The sequence below is a fragment of the Siniperca chuatsi genome, linkage group LG14, assembly GCF_020085105.1.
Source record: "Siniperca chuatsi isolate FFG_IHB_CAS linkage group LG14, ASM2008510v1, whole genome shotgun sequence".
Classification (NCBI taxonomy): Eukaryota; Metazoa; Chordata; class Actinopteri; order Centrarchiformes; family Sinipercidae; genus Siniperca; species Siniperca chuatsi.
In genome coordinates, this window is record NC_058055.1 from 7,823,894 (window position 1) to 7,838,044 (window position 14,151).

The 14,151-nt window shown below is 41.1% G+C and overlaps 1 protein-coding gene across 1 annotated transcript; it reads right to left on the reverse strand.

The window, feature by feature from the left end:
- Nucleotides 1-1,522: 1,522 nt before the first annotated feature.
- LOC122888159 (potassium channel subfamily K member 4) lies at nt 1,523-12,525 on the reverse strand. Its single transcript, XM_044222215.1, has 8 exons — nt 12,395-12,525; nt 10,803-10,926; nt 10,259-10,535; nt 5,359-5,473; nt 5,072-5,232; nt 4,783-4,969; nt 2,813-2,955; nt 1,523-2,724 (listed from the first exon to the last, which is right to left on the reverse strand). The coding sequence occupies exons 3-8, from the start codon at nt 10,445-10,447 to the stop codon at nt 2,131-2,133; spliced, it is 1,389 nt and encodes a 462-aa protein (XP_044078150.1). The 5' UTR covers nt 10,448-10,535; nt 10,803-10,926; nt 12,395-12,525; the 3' UTR covers nt 1,523-2,130.
- Between the last annotated feature and the right edge of the window lie 1,626 nt (nt 12,526-14,151).

Here is a 14,151-nt window from a genome sequence, read left to right on the forward strand (position 1 = left end):
TGACGATTTCCCAGAGCCAGCAAACCACCTCCAGACAGCGATACTCACAACTCTGGGATTAGAATCGCATAACCCACCTTTAAAGCCATATGGATGTTTTCATCCTCGCCATAAAATTAAAATACACTTTCTTCCCTCTCTGTGCACAAAATAAGTCCTGTATTTCAGTTTACTGACAAAACCTTTAATATTGCCTGGAATCAATTTCAAACCTTGGCTTATATTTCTTTCTCTTGTTAGTGTTGTTTTTGGCCATGCTAGCGGTGTGGCTCTGCCAATGTTGGTCTGTCGGTGGTCGGTCCACCACTTTGGTCAGACTGAAATATTAAATTAGGTGAAGCCTCACAAAGCCACCAGCATGGCTGTAGACTCTTCATTTTGTTTTGCTAAATATGTTATTACTTTTTATCTGAACATACCAACTATTAATACCAAAAGTATTTTCAAAACAGCTCCCCAAATTAGAAAGTGATTCCTCTTCACCTTTTGCCAAACAAGTTGGTTTTTAGGTGGAAATCTTGTAGGTGTTAAGACATTAAATTAATAGACATATATAAAACATAGTGACTTGGGCATGCTATATGATGACAGAGTCAAGCCCTGTTTACACCTGGCATTAAAATGTGTCTCGAGTGATCCGATCATAGGTGGACAGCTCTAACTACAGGTGTGAATGCACCCAAGATGCATTGAGGGCGCCTTGAGATGGCTCAGACCACATTCGGAGGTGGTGTTTATACCGCTAGCACAGGAGCTTTGGACTACTGGGAGGAGGTTTAATAGAGCTAATAAAGCTTTATTTAAGCTTTAAAGGACCACTAGCTGTATGGCTAACTGAGCTAACTAGCTAACGGCAGCTACAGTTAGCGGTTACTTTAGCGGTTACTTTTTTCTCTCCATCAGGAAACTCCATAAATCACCAAAAGTTGAGGCAGAGCAGCTGGAGTACATCAGAGGGAAAACCAGAAAATATTTTCACCATAAAATATGATCCAGTTTCACCAAAATCAGTGAATAAAGTTATAAAGTTGTGTATTTGTACAGTAATCAGTGAGGCCCGGCCCCCAGAAACACTCCGCTCCGGCGGTGTCTATCGTTTTTCCAATAATAATTTTTCTCTCAAATTCAGGTTTAAAAACAACAATGCATTAGGTCTTTACAAACGGAAATGATGTATGTGTTTATTTGCATATAGAGTGGGGAAGTGAGATCCGATCACAAGTGGTCACACGAGGCGCATGTGGAGACGCATTCTAATGCCAGGTGCGAACTGACGTACTTGGAGCTGTCCACTTGTGATCAGATCACCCAAGACGCATGTTAATGCTAGTTGTAAACAGGGCCTCAGGGTCCTTGGTTTCATCTTAGAAGAGGCTCACGCTGCCACCAAGAGGTGTGGGACAACAGCTTGTTCAACAGCTATTATCATGTTTCCCAGAGAAGCTTATGGGCTGGAACAGCATCTTTAGAAATAAAGTACTTGTAATAATGTGCTAAACATGCTTATAAGACACAGTGCTACTCTCATTTAAAAAAATCTTTATTACATATATGCAGTGCAGCAGGATTAATGCATTTGGCCATCAAAATGCAAATATTATGGTTGTACACAGTATTTAAAAAACGTTTTGTTACATACCAAAGATGTACAAGAGCCTGTTTGGTACCCGTTTAATTGTTGGCAGGATTCAAGAGTAACTGTCTCAGACCAAAGCAACCGCTCTTTAACATAAACGCCACACTACTGTGGCAAGTTTCTGACCACGTGGTTTTTGGTTGCTCTTTCTTGTTTCTTGTATTATTTGGATTAGTAAAAGGCGGGAACCCTCATGTTGAGAGAATGGTAGTGCATTTCTGTCTTGGCCCAGCAGAGAGCAGTAACTCCGCAGAAAGTATTGGGAACATTGCCATAAAAATCACTTCATCATCTTTGATTGAGACATATACACTCAGCATGCTAAAAGCATTAAATGCAAACTACAAGTGGCTAAGGCTTCTGCAACACGTTTTCATCTTAAGTTTTAATTAAGCAGTACATATACACAAATAAATTGCTACATTGAGAACTTCTCTGTCAGACTATGATATCTCATATCTCTCAAGTCTATACTTGTGCTAGCAGCTTCAATCTTAAGGCTTCACTGGTAGATCTGGAACTGGTTTGGGGTTTCCATTGGGCTCCTTCTTGTCAGGATTGGAGCAGTTGATTTTGGGGCTTCTCTGTGGAACAGGCCTTCTGTGGCGTCTCCTCTTGGGCTGACGAGAGTGTGCAGAATTGGGTTGTGTTCTATCCAGCAGAGGATCCAAGTGTAGTTTACCACTCTGAGCATCTGAAGACTCATCAATAAAGGCAAGGTTCTCCCCAAAGTAGTCCAGAGGCTGAGACAGGTGGGGATCTGGAGGAGTCTCTGCAGTTTTTTCTTCAGGCACTCGCTCCGTCTGAGTGGCCTGAGAGTCTGTTTCTGATCCAGACCCTGATTCGTTAGAGGAAGAGGAAGAAGTGTAAGATCCAGACCCTGTCTGACTCTCATGCGGCTCTTCTTTCCCCTCAGGGCCAGGGGCCCCGGTAGCTGACACACTGTGACCATGGCTGCGAGAGCCGTGGCGGCGCTTTCGTCGACGGCGTTTGAAGGGGTCATCAATTTTTCCTGGAATGCGAAAATCTACCGACATATTCTGGATGTTTTGAGTCCAGTCAGTGGCGTGGGCTCGAAGTTCCTCCATCTAAGAGAAGGGGATGAAGCCAGAGATGATAGAAAGGAAGTGGTAGAGACAAGACATGATGAAACAGACATGAGAAAAGAAGAAATACCTCAGCTCTGGTCTTCTTCGATAGAACCCGAAGCCAGTTACCAATCATTGTCAGGATAGATGCAAAGTAGGCAAGTCCCAGCAAGATCCAGAACCACACCAAAGGCTTATACCAGTGGTCACTCCCCTCATTTCCAGAATCCCCTTTGAGAAGATACGAAGACACAGTTTCCTTTTTACAGAGTCAATAAAGATTTAAGATAGGAGATACTAAATAGCAGATTAGATAATCAATAATTAATCTCTTACATGACAAAAATCCTCAATAATTTATGCGGTAAATAAAAATTGTCTGTGCGGGAGTTATATTTATGGATGACTAATTAAGTCATACCAACAGATCAATAAATTAAACGAAAAAGCAAAAATATGCAAAAGCAAGCACAAGTCAAACAAGACACACGTACAAACAAATTAGACTGCAACGGAAACTATGTTTTCACTTCAGCTGCCTTGCACAAACAGGGGAACGTCCTGAGTAAAATGTTATTGATCTGTATATTAAAGCATGTCCAGGGATGACAAGCTATAAGCTATCAGTGTGCACAGGATGCTCTGAGTGTTGAAATGCCCTCTTTTTAAGAAAAACCTGTAAGCTATTTAATGGGATGTATCAGTGCGCTGATTAGACATTTTTATGCACCTTGGCCTCTGATTTGCCCCTCTGGTTAGCTCAAGTTCAGCTCTAACTTGCCCTCGGGGCAAAAATAAACCCTATTCTCATCTCTAGGCGCAGACATGGCAAGATATAGTGATTTGGGGGCTCCAGGCAAACCCAGCATGAGGCCTCCGTCGTGCCTTATTCTCACCCTTTCCCTGACTGAGAGTATTATTGGTATTAAGGAGGTTACTGACTTTCATGGATAAAATCATTTATCTTGGTTTTCTATAAATGGGCATAAATGATGACTCTGTTTCAGTGTTTGATGCTGTGTCTCAGCATTCTTAGCAACAAGTATGTTTAGGTGCACAGTGGAGAGTGTATAAATAGAAAGTATGTTAGAATGGGAACTTAATTGCAAGGAATTATTATTATTATTCCTCCAAATGAATCACATTTTTTCGGGGCTAAAGGTGCTCAAAAATTCACGAAACGTTGCACAAAATTCAAAGTGGTGAAAATTTACATTTGATATGGGTCTTGCGCATGGGTGTGGCAAAATGGATCGCAAGTGCCCCCTACAGAGCAGCTCCTGCGACACGTTTCACCTAAAAATCTGCAAGTCAATCTGCAGTCAAATCTGCCCCAGACTTCACATGTTTGATAAGAGTCCTGCCCTGAAGACATCTACATGTTAATATTCAGTCATACTCATAGCGCCACCTACTGGCAACAGGAAGTTACAGTCCCTATAGTTTTACAAAGTTTTTGTGGCGATGCATTATTCACTGTGAAATAGGAAGTTGTTGTAACTTGAGTGTACATGGTCCAATCTGCCCCAAATTTCACATGTTTGATAAGACTCCTGGCCTGAGGATATCTACAAGCCAATTAGGAGTTGTACTCATTGCGCCACCTACTGGTAACAGGAAGAATGCCTTGCGTGACAATCATCATTTCATTTACATGAAATTTTCAGGGTGTCATGTACATTTCATATACTGTAACATGACATATATTTAGTGGGTGTTTTTTAGCGCCACAGAGGGGACACAGGAAGTGACATTTAACTCCTTTGTGCAGTGTCCAGAACACCTGCAAATTCAGAGCCGCGTCGCTTGCACCCCGACGTGCGGTCAGGTGCGAGGGCCTGTTCATTGCTACTTGCAGCTTTAATTTGTTATATATCTAAACATTATGGGGCCTCTTATTCCGGGCCTCAGACAGTTGCCTACCTTGCCTAATAGTAAAGTCTGTTCCTGAAAAAGGTTGCCCCTTTATCATGTTCACCCTTTCGCTCAGAGAGACTGTGCACAACACTGTCAAGATATGTTAAGCAACACGTGGGTGGTTGATTAACTGTTGTTTACCTGCAACATAGTCTCCAAACCCCACTGTTGTCAGGGTGATAACTACAAAGTAGGCCGACTCCAAAAGAGTCCACTGCTCCACCTCTTGGAAAACCAGGATTGGCACTGCAACAAAGAGCAGGCAACCCAGCAGGATGGACAGGACAGCTGAGATCACTCGCACAATGGTTGGACTAACTCGCCATTTCTGTCGGCAGGGTGAAACAACATAGTGGGATGAGACAAATAAAGGGAAGTATGTGTACAGTGCAAGCTAAGAAGACATTGAAAGCTCTGTTTAGGGTCTGACCCGGAAGAGAGTCTCTATTTTGGCAACAGTTTTCCTCAGCCCAGTACCCAGATGGTCTCCGACTCCAGCGAGCAGGATACCAAACATCGGGATTCCTACCAAGGCATAGAAAATGCAGAACAGCTGCCCTCCTTCTGTCTTGGGGGAGATGTTTCCAAAACCTGGACATGTGGGGTCAGAGGTGGAAGTTGATTTGAAGACACAAAATGTAAAGGTCCAAAATGAAACAGATTCCAGTCACAAATATTTAATCAGATTTTGTTTTGGTGGTTCTACTGGACACCCACCGATGGTTGTGATGATTGTCCCTGAGAAAAAAAAGGCACTGGCCAGATCCCATTGGCTAACAAAGGTGATGTTGCTGCTGGGGTCCACACCCGCTCCGACGGCCTCCACCACTTCCTGGGATGGGACGGTGGAGAGGAGAAGAGTTTAGTGGTTAGTTTATGAAACCATACAAATTAGTAAATGAATCCATCAGTTAATTCAAGTTATTTACAAGATTCATTTCCGACATGTTGAAAGTTTCAAAAGGCACACATGAGCATGAGTTTCTTTTTATTGTCCAATTGAATATCAATCTATGTATTACTTAACAACCAGCTGCAGGGCTTTAGGCCCTTCAGTAATGTAAATGCTGTAGAAAATGCATTGTCATTGCATCAGCAGCAGGCAGCAGTGACAAAGAAGTGACTGGTGATTTACAACTGTGATGGCTCCATTCTGTCCCAAGTGCATCGAATCACTGCCAGCACACCTAATCTAATTCCCTGATCTGATTATCGGTTTTGTGTCCGTTGGTACTTGAAGCCATTTGTTAACTCTGAATATGATGAAGTTGTGATTGAACATGGTCTCTGCAGACATTGTTACTTCTAATAAATTAGAAGTTTATGATCACAGAGACAAGGCTGTGTCTGGTTGATCCTCTCTGTTGGACTGATGCCACTGCATATGTCTGTCCCAGCTCATTTGGGGAAATTGATTGATTTCTAATGTTTTCTTATTCCAGTTGTGCAATAATTTTAATCGCTGAAGCTTCTAATTAGTGTAAGAACGGCCAATAGTTTGCAAAGCTTCAGTTTTCCATGTTAACACTTTAATGGTCTTCTCTACCGTTTGGAAGAGCCCATTTTGAGTTGTGAAATTAGTTGTACTTCACTATTTTTTTTTAAACTTTTTTATTATTTTTATGTGACCATTAGTTAATTTTATATTAATTAATTTTGTTTATTCACCTTTGTAAAAATATGTAACATATGAATTTTTTTAATTCATTGGGTTTTACACAATGTACAAGTAGAAAAATGTAAGCAGCTGGTTAAAAGTGCACTTTTATTAGTATCTAAAGAAACTAAGAAATGCAAAATAAAAAAATAATTGCTTTCTACTGGGTGGAACCAGGCAGCCGCAGGGATCACATTGACTGTAACAGTAGGTAAAGACTTGATATTAGGGTCTTGGTTTTGTGGCTACAACTTACGTTAAAATGTTAAATTAAAAGAATTCAGGTCAAAGGGTAAATTATGAGGTTAGCAATGTGCACCCTAGCCTGTGTGCAGTCTGTTCGCCACAGCAGGGAATTTGTCTGAACTATTTGGAGAAAAACAATACTGTCTCACATTCTATTCTCTCAGACTGTTTAGCTGCATCTCAGAGCTTAAATATTATCAAACAACACAGGAAGTAAGATTGTAGAGAGAAATGCTTGCCACACATCAGAGCAGTGCACTTCAGCTTTGGATGGCTATACACTGACTGTGCAGCTCCAGTAACCACGTGACCATAGATTTAAGTATTTCAATCTGTACGTTTTTGAGTGCACCATGGAGGAACAAAACCATTAGAAAGATGATCTTTTGTATGGCAGTCAAATGAAAAATCATTCTTTACAAACAGAAAATGTACAATGACAATAGTGGCACTGGTCTTTCTTATGTTACAGATTGCTTGAAATAGATTTTAGGGCTGCAACTAATGATTATTTTCATTACTGATTAATCTGTATATTATTTTTTCAGATTGTTTAGTCAATAAAATGTCAGAAAATACTGACAAAAATGCCCACCACAAGTTCCCAGAGCACAAGATGACTTCTTAGTTGTCCAACCAACAGTCAAAAACTCAAATGTAGACAGTTTACAGTTACATAAAACAGAGAAAAGCAGCAAAACCTCACAATGGAGAAGCAAATGTTTATCTTTATTTCTTGATTAACAGCTTGACTTAGACAATGAATTGATTGTTTCAACTGTAATAGATTCTTCAGTTTCATTGGATTCACTTCCAAGGGAATCAGTTTTTAGGTTAGGGTTAGAAAAGTATCTACATTATTCTCTGACATACAGCAGGAGGACCAGCACTGAGGACTGGCTAGATCACATAGTCACACCTGCACGCCAGCTGCGCCACAGCCTCAATCACAATGATAGCCAGTGGTAAAAAATGTACCACTGTACAGGAGTGGCATCACTTGGTGTGTGACACCTCACATTACTTAAGTTGAGAACACATTGTAGTAGTAAGGAACTTTGAATCTATTGAAGACCTGTTCATCAGCTTACATTGGTTCAGTGAAACATGACCAACAATGCTGCTTGTTGAACAAAACAACATCTGAAGAAGAAGAATGACTTTGTAACAGCTGCCAGCTTCACTCATGAGGAAGATCACTTCAGTTGTCATGTAAGCTATCATTAAGTGCACATGTTCAGGGGTTTATAAGTGTGCTATAATGCCAGCTCATCTCAACTTTCCTAATGATTTCTACATTTTGACATTTTTTTCTGACAACACCTAACAATAGATACAATCGAATCATTAGGTTCTTATTGTGTGAGTGTATTTTTATTTTCTAATAATGTGGAAAATTGTACTGGAAGCTTTTTTTTTTTTTAGAAAGCTAACAGGCGCTTTGTATTAACCTTTTATTGGTTATTTACAAACAACACTTAGCCAAACAATACCTGGGAATTCAATCAAATATATATTGGCTAGATGTCCGAATAAGCAATATCTGGCCTCTGTGTCGGGTCACTGATCCATTTGGACGGGGGAACACTGAAGGGGCATGACGGCTGACCAATCAACCTTATTTTACTAAGGTATCGCGAATGTTCAGGTTCAGGCAAGGTAGCAAAATAACTATTAGACATGTCTATGAAACAAAGGTTTGTTAAACATGAAATGAATATAGACAAACTTGTCAAAATTGTAATCCAAACACAAGTCAAATTGCATTGACACCTATAGGATATTTGGTTTTCTATCCCCCAAAAAGGGGCGCGGCCATTATGTTTTACGAAGTGCCCGTATGTGCCGGTCTGGTCTATACCATGGATGTATTATTTGAACTGGTTACCGAACCCCAAGATGGCGCCTATTCAGTCCAATGAGAATTGCTCGCGTGGCACACACACCAAAAGAATTTTCTAGCTTCAGGTGTATGCGGCCCACTGAATATGTGCAGTAGTGTTTCTCCCGCTGGCCCCGCCCACGAATTTCCCGCTCGGCTTATAGACTTTAGATTGTGATGACGTCAGAGATTTTTAAATCACTTTACTCGGCTCAAGGAAAGTTTTACAAATCTAAAACCAAAACTTCATAATAGAAAGAGTCATAACTGACCTTGTTTGCAGTTTGAGGTGTCCTGTAAACAGTTTTACAGACGTCTCTTTTATAATAGTGATAAATAAAACTCATTTATATATTATGAACAATTTATTCATATGATTATTTCATGTCTTTTTTATTTATTTAATATTGAACACTTTGGGGTTCCATACAAGTCATCGGTTCACTGCTAATATTTTGAACCATTATCCTCATTATCCTTTCAGTCTTTTCATTAAATCAGTTAACAGGAATGTGCCAGATCTCTTATCATCTTCCTTTAAATAATCAAAAACAAAATGTGGCCTGCTTGACAAAAGGACCACACCGTTTACTTCTGTCATGCACCTTAGTCCCTTTAACTGTTTTGCAAATGTCAGCCACTGCATCTATAGATCACTTTGCAGGCTATAACAGAATTTACAACTTTCATTCTGGAGCGAGGACAAACATCTCAGGATCACTGCAAGGTTGCCGACCCAGCTCGTAACGCTCAACCTATGCATGGATCAGCTTTCATGCTCTTACACACACACACACACACACACACACACACACACACACACACACACACGCACCCTAGAGCTGGCCCATCCTTACATAGCTGCTCTGACCACACCTGTTCACTGGGCCACATTCATGCTGTACTGCTCCACAAGGTCACAGAGAGCTTCACTGACCAGCACCAAACACTATACAAATCTAAAGGGTCACCCTGAGGACCCACAAGAGTCAACCAAGTCAAATGAAAATAAAATGTCAGACACCAGGCCAAAATGTATTTTTAGCTACAAGAGTTGAAGTCAAGTCCTAAGCTTCTGATCCTCTTTAGAGTTTGTTTATATATAAACAACAACAACCTGTGACTTTGTTCGCTGACAGAGTCACTTTTGCATGCACAACTTGTAGCTTCAGTTACTGAGACCTTGTTGTGTGTTGGACAGAAGTAAATAACCAATAGTGAGAAAAAAGAAAAAGAATAAACACAAAATGTTACCTCACTATAATATTAAAGAAAATATTCCATTAAATTTTCCCATATTAATTTCATGGCATTTCAGCTTTTTTGAGTACACAAAGTACAGCTAAGTATTTTTGCATGACAATGAAAGGAAGAAATACTGCAGCATTTTAATCGGTCACAAGCTGTGTTTAGATTACTTTTCAGTGATTCTCCACCTGGGGGTCAGGACCCCCAAATGGCTCCCAAGATAAATCTATGGGGTCAGAAGATGATTTAAGCGATAAGACCGGGGGCAAAACACAAAATGTGAGGCATCGCAAACAGATATAGCTTAATTTGAAGGGGTCACATGCCAAAAAAGGTTGGAACTGCTGATTTAGGTTACAAAATTGACGCAAAGTTAGTTGTGGTGTGTCACTAATATGCTCAAACCCATTTATAGACTGATGCCATGATGCCCCACCCTCTGGAAACAGAGGGGAAGAGTAGCTTAGCTGTCCTAGAGAGACTACACCGTTGATATGTGCTTGTTTATCTGTTAAACACTTGAAAATATTCCAAACTAAAAGCTAGATAATGAGGGGCTCTTGTCATGAAAAGATCTGCTGTACCTCTATAAGGGTCTGTAGGTTGTCTGGGCCGACGCAGGTGAAGTTCAACAAGAAGTCTCGGCGCGTGTCCTGGAGCTGCATGTGCTTGTCCTCCTCTCGTGGAGCCTCCAGCGCGCGGAACACCACAGCTCCCAGCACCAAGTAGAGAAGCACCCCCGTGAGGATCCCAAGCAAGGTGGAGCAGCGCATGGCTGCACCTCCACTCAGTCCAAATGTAGGCTGCTGTTTTTCTCTGCCAGCCTCAGCGCTGTTGTGGCCTGGATCCCAGCTGCTGCAGCTGAAACATCAGCAACCAGACGAACACAAGGGTTTCGTACTGACCACAGCGCCTGACAGCTGTATACACGCCTGCAGCAGCCAGCCAATTAGCTGCACATAAGGCATTAAATTGACTCAGGCCTCACCACAGTGCTGACACACAGCAAATGTAACATCCCAAATAAAACGGCCGTCATGTGACCAGCCTGATACTTCGAGCAGATGTGATGTGAAACGTAAATGTCATGAATCCACAGACAGATGCACCCATAGTAGTTGAGTTTACCTGCTAATCCGCCTTAGTTGCCTTCGTCTTTTCCAGTCCCTCTTCGCACCAGGCCTGAGGATGGAGTCCCTGGATCCGTAACCACTGGGGAGCCCGTCCACCTCACACTCTGAAGGAGGGGACACTAGATAGAACCAGAGACACATATTTTCATATGCAGTTCAGGTTTCGCAGCATTTACGTCAATTATTCTAAATAAGAGAAGAAGAAACTTTCTCTCAAACACAAAAGCTGTCAATAGTGAGGATAATCCTCGATGACAGGCAGCAATCCACAGCAAGGAGTCGCATACAGAGTTGCTCATGTTGTAGTACTTAAGCCACCTGTTGTTTTTTGCCTTGATCGTTACACATTATCTGCACCCATCTTCTAACCATGTGAGCCTGTAGTTTGTGATGAGAGACAGCTCAGCTTTGTTATTCCATCCACAACTTTGGATGGAGGAAAGGGGGATTTCCCACTGTGGATATAAAACAATGCCTCATTGCAGATGAAGATGTATTTCCTTTAGGTGATGCCGATCAGAGAGGAAATACAGGAAGGTACCTCCAAACACAGCAGATACAAACTTCAGAGATCATTGTAAACGTTAGAAGAAACAGAAGCCTTAGATGAGTGATGTCCAGCTGGGAAACCTGGTTCGGTGTGATGACGTTGGTCATCACAAACCAAGGTTTTGGTCGGCTCAAACCAAGATGGCATTCTCACTTAAAACTGAAACTGGAGCCAAGGCTCTGCACTCTGATGCATCTTTACCTTGTTAAAGCAATGGAGTTGAGAAACTGATAGATGTGTCAGACATTCCCTTTGTCCCAGAAATTTCGGAAATGATTTAAGAGGGAAGGATTTTATCATTTGGACCAGTAGCCCTGCCACTTGCAATTCACTCTGCATCACTGGACTGCCAGAACAAAAAAATGCTCCCGTCTTCTAAAGATTGTAGTGACTGTAGCTCTTTAGTCAGCAGATCCACTGGTCTTGATCCAAAATTAGAGCAATAAACTGTCACATGGTGACAGCAAAATATACACTAGCTCCCCAAACAGTTCTGCAGCTGCTGGGAATACACAAAGAGACTGTCCACTTACTAAATTGAACACATTGCAGCCATAAATTAGCAGATTGACACAAGATTACTTTAACTTCCTGGTTCTTACATACTTTACATGTATATGTAAAACAACCATGAAAAAAATGGACAAATACTATACATGTGAGATTGTTCGTGTGAGAAACACTGTACTTATAGTTCATGAGTTACTTAAGGAACACCATGATCCATTTTTTTTTTAAACACCAAATACATTGTTGTGCAAACTGCTCATCCAACATTCATCAACATGTACCAAACAAGATGCATTACACTAAAGCATCTAATATGCAAGTTGATCTGCCTCAGACTGGAACACAGAATGCCAGACAGATTATAGACTACTAGACAAAAAGAAATTGTAATATGGCTTGCATTAAGTGCCAGCAGTGCTGCTGCAACGAGCCATAGCCGTAGTGATCCCATTTTATTACCACTTAGAGTCCCTCGGGGTCCCTAAGATGTATGGTACTGACCAATGCGCCAGACAGTCCAGCCTTACCTCAAAATGAAGGATCATAAGAGTCCAGAGTACCAGTCGCCTCATGCAGAGTGTTTCATGCGTTCAGGCAGCCGCATACAAGGTGCACGTGGGAGTGTGTGTGTGTGTCTGAGTGTGGGTGATGAGAGAAAAAGATACCCAATCAAACTGACTTTATATAGAGAGTGAGAGAGTTAAAGAGAGAGAGAGCAGCACAGATGACGGTGGAGACGATGAAGCTAGAGCCAAGTTTTGAATTTATTCAGTTTCTACAGTTAAATCAGTTTGTTTTTCATACAGAAGGTAAAGATGTCAGATGGAGCTAGGCTGCAATGATTTTTTTTTTTGGCAAACACATAATGCAGCTTAATTTGCTTCAGTCTGTAATTAGAGTTTTTCATATTCCTCGCAGTGGTGGCCGCAGTCATATTGCAGTCATATCTGTGCATAGCTGTTAATATCTCTGTGGGATCAATGTTTGAGATTCATCGAGGTCTGATAGTTGTTACACTGCCGACTCTGCAAGGGGGGAAGCCAGCTCAGCCACTCTTCACCCTGCTCTCAATATCCCATCTTCCTCGCAAGCTGCTTGACAGAACTGCTGCTGCTCTCTTTCTGTGTGTGTGTGTGTGTGTGTGTGTGTGTGTGTGTGTGTGTGTTTACAGGGGTGGGGATAGGTTTCTCAGGCAGATCCAGCAGACTGAAGTGAACTCTCAGACGTTCACATCATAAGTACCAGCAGATTTCTGATTCCTGGTTTCAAAGTTTAACAGTGTTAGATTAATTACATCAAATCGATGATTATCCTCAACTGTAGGGATTTTTGTTCCATTTTAACACTGTTTCACTGCACCGTCAGTGTCTACAGTCTGTTCAGCCCACTCAAATGTTCAAAATATATTTAGTTTTTTTTATTTCTCAAGTTTAAGCACATTTTACAAGAGTCTATAGCCATGCTAGCGGTTCTTTGAGGCTGTACTTCGGCACAGCGGTGCTTTGAGCTAAATGCTACTATCAGTATGCTAACATGCTCACAACGAAAATGCTAACATGCTGATGCAAAGCAGATATACTGTTTGCCGTGTTCATTTTGATCAGTCAGGACTAGTGGCGGAGTGACAGACCGACCGACTGACGGTGTCATTCCTGGGCCCATGATGCTAATAATAAAAATGTTTGATGCTAATTTTCTTCATAGCTTTGGCGCTGCACTAAACAGCTGACCACAAAAATGGGAATAGATGTTCTCCAATGACAAGGAAAGACTCTACTAAAACATTTTGCAGTAACTATATGACTAAATATAGCTGCGTTAATGTTTCATTATTATGAACACTGAGAATATTTTGCATATTTACTGTTATTGTATAAACAATGAGTAATAGCTTCACTGAACTGGCATAAAGACACTACTAAAGTTAGGCTATATCATATTTATAACTAGTACAAAAAAAAATAGAAATGTGGTAATGTTTTTCTTGTTTTTTGAAGGAGAGACAAACGGGCAGCAAAGACAGAAAACTAAGATTATAAGGCCAAGTGGGCGAATACCCAAGATGCTCAGTCAGGGCCGACCATCACTGCCTGTGGAGTTTAAATATATTAGTAACACTCAGCTAAACAAGCATTTTAAAGAAAAACACAAACAGGAACTTGATGCTGAGCAGCTCGCCACATCTTGTGAAAGCATTTAATCAACTAATGCACTGATCGGTGTAATCAATCATAAAAATAACTCTTGTTTCAGCATCAAAAGTTTGATTATAAATGGCTGCTTT